Here is a 6,616-nt window from a genome sequence, read left to right on the forward strand (position 1 = left end):
TTTCCAGGTCGTTTAGAAAGTTTAAGGTTGTTAACTACTGAAATGGGGTCATTGAAGAGCCTCCCGAATATCCATTTCTAGAGATATTAGAAAATAAGAATTAATTCTTAAGCCGTGTCATGAGCAGGTGGGGGATTTTTATTGTGTTGTCTGTCATTATAATTGACATGTGTTTTATAAATACTCTTTTGTAGCTACTCAGTAGTGAATAAAAACAATTTAAAAAAATAGACTGGTGTGAATACAGTTTCAGAAATATTTTCTTTCCTCTTATTTATCCTTAAGATATTTCAGGCCAGCTCACCCTCAGAGCAGTACAGTCAGCCCTCAGTGTCCGAGGAGATTGGCTTCAGGGCCCCTGGACACTAAAATCTGAGGATGCTCAAGTCCCTTATAGAAAATGGCTCAGTGTTTACATATAACCCGTGCGCAGCTTCCCACATAGTTTACCTCATCTCTAGATTACTTCTGATATCTAATACGATGTAAATAGTTATAAATACAATGTAAATGCTGTGTAAATAGTTGCTGGCCTGTGGCAAATTCAAGTTTTGCTCTTTGGAGCTTTCTGGAATCTTTTTCCCAAATATTTTCAATCTGCGGTTGGTTGAATCACGGATGCAGAACCCCTAGGTGTGCAGGGCTGGATGTGTTATATGCTGGAACAAAAAGTTCCTTGGCAGAGGGGTGAGGACACAGAAAAATTTGAACTCTGAAACAGAACAGGGAGTCTCAAGGGTGTACTGTAGTGTGTGGGCTCCACTGGGGGGACACATCCTCCTGAGATCCTGTTGGGCTCTGAGCCCTTTCTGGTCCAGCTTGGTGCTTGTTCTGTCTCCTGATCCCACCCACCCTGTTCCCTCTGGCTCTGAGCATAGGGCTTCTCGTCATGGTTACCTGAGTGCTCCATCTCCCTTTGGGGCTTACTTTGTGAATTCTTCTGAGGGACCCAAAAATATTGACCTCTGCTTACCGAGTAGCAACTCATCACTTCCCCGCATGCACAGAACAACATCTGATGGTGCTACGATTGTAAGTGAGCTGTCACCCATTATGTGTTGGAGCAGGCCTGCCCCCTCTCTGAGATGTGGGGAAGGGTCTCCACCGCAGGGCCCCTTTCGCCGGCAGCCATGGGGTCCTTGCTCTGTTCTCAGCAGCCCACAACTGGCAGGCCAGTGGGGACACAGCCGTCGTCCAGCAAGGTTTTAGGACAAAGCTTTTTGTTTTCGATGAGAACCAGACCTCATCCGTGACATCCGTGTCACGGCACAAAGCTTCCACTCCACCTGCAGCCCTTGGAAGGACAGTCTTGAAGGGGTCTAGTGAGAAAAGGGAGCGGGGAGAAATCGTGCCCAGAGGAACTCCACTGCAGCACACGGCACGGCTCTGGGTTTCAACATCTAACTGTTGCCCCGAGAGCAGTGGGATTCTCCACGGCAGCGCCTGCTCCGGAGGATGTGGGGGACGGGTCATTCTTCTGTCCTCTGCACCTGGACTCCTGCGGAGAGACGGGGCTGGGACAGGGGTCTTTCGACAGAAGGTCGAAAGAAAGAGCTGGGTCGCTAAACAACATACCCAGATGATGATGTTAGTTTCAAGAATTAAGGTGAAAGGAATAAGAGAAAGGAGTTGATTGAAATAGATAAAAGGAAAGAGCTATGTTACGTTTTTCTTTTTCTGATGGAAAAATCAGAAAACTTTGACAGAAAGAAAATAGCAAAGTCAAGCGAGTCACAAATTTGAAGACATTTTTTTAAAAATAAAAAGTCATCGTGATGAGGAACCTGAGAAAATAAATAAGCAAATCAAGAAGCAGAACATCTCGAAAGACAGGGAAGCTATGCCAGGAATGTACTCATCACCCTTCAACACTTCGTTTTCCTCTTTTAAGGGCGTTTTTCACTATGAGGCATCCGCATGGTCTGATGGTTTCAAAACAAATCATTTAAAAAATCATTTCCTCGTCTGCAGTAAAACGAAACGAACTATTTTAAAAAACCGTTACACTCCCCCTCTTTCCTGGAATTGTACAGAAAAATTGTGGGAAACACATATAATTCTTTTGCACAGGTTCTTCATTGCTGGAGCCCTTTCTGAGGGGGTGTTTGCTCCCATTATTTTGGCAGCCCCTGTGTGTCACTCTGTTCTTCTTTTCTGCTCCGCTTCTGTCTGAAGACAGTGGGGTCTGGTCTGTCCAGGAATGGGGTAGCGGGGATGCCCAGGGACCTCCCAGGAGTGCAGGTGAGCGGTGTTTGGTACGTAGACAGCAGAGTCTGCTCCCAAGGCTTTTTTCCTGGCTGTGCAGGAGGACTGCAATCCAGTCCACCTGAGACCCAGAGGCTCTGTGTGTCCTGGAAGACACAGGAAAGTGTGGGGGAAAAAAAAAAGACTTAGCTCGTTAGCTGGGCGACCGGTTTACGTGTCCCTGAATTGTTAAACGTGAAGCGAGACTTGAACGTAAACGTTTCCGGCCCCAGACACACTCTCTGGCAGCCTGTGTGCAGATCGGAGCTTCAGTTTCCCTGGTGCCTCCAGGGTTAGAGGAGCTGCTGGGGGAGACATGTGAGTCTGATTTGACTGTGGCCGGTAGAAAGCACCAGAAGTAAAGCTGCGTGGATGAGGGAAATGTCGTGTCCGCAGTTACGTAACTCACTTGTGTCCTCCCCTCCTTTCCTGACTCAGAGCAAATCACCCCTCTTGAGAATGGGTGGGGATCATTAAAGTACTTTATATGGCAGAACTAGCTCTATGAGGATCAGAGCAATAACAGAGGCCTGTCTTTTCTTTATTAATGAAAATAATCCGTCATCACTGTGACTAAAATTTATTTCTTGTGACCTTTGCTGCATTTCACTGTGGCTTCTGGGAAACGAACGACAACATTCTTATTCCACAGAATTCTGGGTGGCATTCGGTCGGCTCCCTTAACCTCTGCGAACTGTAGCCTATTCACGAAGGAACAAGGGAAGGGGAACAATGGCTGTTGTTTAAAGGCCATCTTGTCTAGACTGTCAGTGCACGGTCACAGAATGGAATGTATTATTTCGTAGGTCCTCATTTGCACGGTGCCCATTACGTGGTTAAAATTAACCCCTCACTTTGCAGCGATTACAGGAACATAAAGGCAGCGTACGAGGCCATGAAGAACGTCGCCTGTTTGATCAATGAGCGAAAACGCAAGCTGGAAAGCATAGACAAGATAGCACGGTGGCAGGTGTCCATCGTGGGCTGGGAGGTACGTGGGAGCCCACCCCCTACCTGCGGTCCATCGTGGGCGCGGGGCACCTGGGAACCCTCCCCGCTCAGCGCCCATCTCGACCCACACACCCCCGACCTGTGGTCGTCTAAGGCGACGGCCCACTTTGTGTCCCGTGGTTGGCGCCCTGTGCTCTTGGCTTTAATGGCATGATGTTTCGATGCATACTGTTAAAGCTAGCAGTCAAACGCTTAACCTCCACCTCCTCCAGGGAGCGCTCTGAAGAGCGTCTGTGACCAATTTGTTGCGTATACCCTGTCTCTCCTGCTTGACTGTGGGCTCCGTGAGAGCAGCTGGGGAGCCCTCAGAGTGCAGGTTATGTCATGGTGGGAGTGTGACCCCTGTATGATCTGGGCGAGGTTGATGATCCATCTGTATGATGGGGAGGGAAACGTTACCTATCTCGTAGGGCTGTTGTGAGGATCGCGTAAGACGGTGCCGCGGAGCACTTGATACGCAGCCTGTGGCGGTGGCCTGGTGCTCACGCGTGCACACACGCGCTTTTATTTATTAAAACAGCAGTGACGGCTAGTGCTTGTACTGTGTTCACGCATGCCTGGCGCTGGTCTGAGTCGTTTAAATGTGTGAACTCATGTAACCCTCTCAACAGTCCTATGAAGTAGGAACTATTATTACCCCATTTAACAGATGGCGAAACTGAAGCAGAGAAAGGTGAGGGGGCAGAATGGGGCCCACGGACTACTGCACCTGAGGCCGTCACCGAGGACAATAGCCCACGTTGTTCAGATGGTTTTCAGACACAGGAAGAATCATCCTGCATCAGATCAATCGATCAGAGCTCACTCTCCCCAAAGATTGTGAAAGTTTGGATGGAGCAGTTAGGTTTTTAACTAAAGCGGGTGACAGCAGTGAACACTGGAGAGAAATACTCTTCTTTCAAGGCCCTCATGGACTCTGGGAGTTCAGATGGGACCTTGGGGTCCGTGGATCTAAGTCTCCTGTGAGCCCAGAATCCAGGGCACAGAATCACTGTAGGCAGGTAAATAGAAAAGCTATTTCGGAGTCGAGATCGTTTGCCTCCAAAAACTATTGTGTATAACCGGGACTAGAGGAGGGTAAAATCTTACAATCAAAGGCCAGTGTCATAGCAGATACCACAAAGTTACACTGGATTAGAGCCGACCTAAATATTGCAGAAGGGTGTTTCTCCTCCTGTTCTTGGACTCTGACATTTAGGGGATAACTTCTTGTCAGAAGTTTACCAATTTCTTGCTGGCAGCTTGCCATCTGGCCTCTTGTTTCCAAGACCCTGAGCTAGTTATGCCGGGGAGCTGCATAGAAGCCCCCCGAGTCCGCAGCACTGAGCCCCTAGCCACAGGGGGTCTCCTTGTTCTCGGGGGTCGGTGCAGGCCAGCTGCCATTTCGGATCCTGATTGGATCCCACCCATCCAGAATTTTTCACCAGATCTTTCTGATAAGGGTAACATAGGGGCTCAATCACATTTTCCCATGGAATAGGGAAAAGAGAGAAGAGTTTTCCTGCCCAAGGAGGCTGACGGCCGAGGTCTGACCGGCCTTTGAGGCCTTGCCCTGCGCGTGGGCCTCGTGTAACTGGCCCGCCCGTGGGGATTCGTGCCAGGGCCTCCCCGCCCAGCTCCACCCGATGCCCGGTACCCTAAGACCTCGTGTCGGGGCACCTCAGGACCTGTGTCCACCCTTCCCTCCAGGGCCAGGACATCCTCGAGCGCAGCTCGGAGCTGATCCACTCCGGGGAGCTGACCAGGGTCACCCGGCAGGGCAAGAGCCAGCAGCGGACGTTCTTCCTGTTTGACCACCAGCTGGTGGCCTGCAAGAAAGACCTGCTGCGGAGGGACGTGCTCTACTACCGCGGCAGCACAGACATGGACGCCGTGGAACTCGTGGACCTGGAGGACGGCCGCGACGGTGCCCGCACCCTCGGCGTCAGAAACGCCTTCAAGCTGGTCAGCAGGACGGGTGACGAGGCGCACCTGTTCTGTGCCAAGAAGCCTGAGGACAAGGCACGGTGGCTGCAGGCCTGCAGGGACGAGCGCAGGCGGGTGCAGGAGGACCGGGCGATGGGTGAGCCCTGGGGTGTCGGCCCTTCCCCCGCCTCTCCCGGTTCACCCCCCGCGGGGAAAAGACCAGGGAACTGCAGGTCCTGATATTCCTAGACCTGCTTACAAGACCAACAGGGACAGGTGTGCCGTGGGTCCTGTTGTTGGACCCATTTCACAGATGAGGAAACTGAGGCTGAAGGCACCAGCCCACTCTTAGAAGGCGGGTGGTCACTCTCCACGTGTCCCGGTAGGGAGAATGGTGGTGTGGCCATCCTGGTGCTAACCCTCCTCCACTCTCTTCAACCCCTTCTACTTCCTGAAGGATTAAGGCTCTTTGCTTTGGGTTATGGAGCAGACCTCAGGGTTAATGTGGGTTCAGTGCAGGTTTTATTCTGAAATGTTTTCACTTGTTTTGAATACGTATCACATTTGTTTCTAAATACAGGAATGGAAATTTCAGAAAATCAGAAGAAACTTGCCATGTTAAATGCTCAAAAGGCGGGACATGGAAAGTCAAAAGGTAAATTTTGAAGAATGTTTTTCACCTCTTCAGTGTGTGTATGTCAGTACTGGAATTAAAATGGGGAGAAGCGCCCGAAGCTGTTAGGTGTGACCGACTCTTAAGTGAAGGAGGGAAGTGTGCGTAAAACAAGATGATAGTTCAGGGCCGTGGACGGTTTAAAAACCAAATCTGCATTTGGTTCTGCACCTGCTTTAGTGCGTGCTTACGCTTGAAGAGGAGTCTGTACAAGGTGTTTGACTTGGGGCCGAGGAGCTTCTAGACCCCCCTGCCCTGCCCTCTGAGCTTCCCCCCTGCGGAGGGAGGGATTATCCATCCACAGGCCAACCAGCCCAGGAGTCTGGGGCACGTGAGGAGGAAATCTCCAACCCCAGACTGCTCGTCAGCTGAAGGCATGTCCTAGTTCAGATGAGAAAAAAGATGTCAAAGTTCACTGTGTCAAGCAGGGAGCGAAAGCAAAAGAAGATCCTCTGGCTTCTTTAGAGCCTGGATCCTCTACCCCACAGGCACATTCTGTGGGAATGACCTGGGCAGCTCTTACAAAATACCAAGGCCCGGGACACGGACCCCAGAGTCCACACATGCATAGTACAAATATTCTAGCCCAACAGAAATGAAACAGTAAGGGTTCTTATTCCAAAACTACATGTTGTATTTCTGCAAACTTCATTCACGTGAAATTTATCCCATTGGGTATTTTCCTACCCGAAAATGCAAAAACAAGGACCAGTTGAGCCCAGGACGGATGGGCCGAGAAGAATTTATTACCAGAACAGCATTTAGCAAAGCCCTGCTTCCTCT

At 50.3% G+C, this 6,616-nt stretch overlaps 1 protein-coding gene across 7 annotated transcripts in view; it reads left to right on the forward strand.

The window, feature by feature from the left end:
- The window catches only part of SPATA13 (spermatogenesis associated 13), a 50,206-nt gene that overhangs the window by 38,636 nt on the left and 4,954 nt on the right, over positions 1-6,616 (forward strand). For all 7 annotated transcript variants that reach the window (XR_003004447.1, XM_024754375.1, XM_024754479.1 and 4 more), the window contains 3 exons: positions 3,106-3,235; positions 4,945-5,317; positions 5,741-5,815. Coding sequence is in view for 6 of the 7 variants with exons in the window: in XM_024754375.1 (XP_024610143.1) it covers positions 3,106-3,235; positions 4,945-5,317; positions 5,741-5,815 (578 nt within the window). In the remaining variant the exon portion in view is untranslated. The remainder of the gene's footprint in view (positions 1-3,105; positions 3,236-4,944; positions 5,318-5,740; positions 5,816-6,616) is intronic.

This window comes from Neophocaena asiaeorientalis, unplaced genomic scaffold (genome assembly GCF_003031525.2).
Source record: "Neophocaena asiaeorientalis asiaeorientalis breed wild unplaced genomic scaffold, Neophocaena_asiaeorientalis_V1.1 scaffold443, whole genome shotgun sequence".
Classification (NCBI taxonomy): domain Eukaryota; kingdom Metazoa; phylum Chordata; class Mammalia; order Artiodactyla; family Phocoenidae; genus Neophocaena; species Neophocaena asiaeorientalis.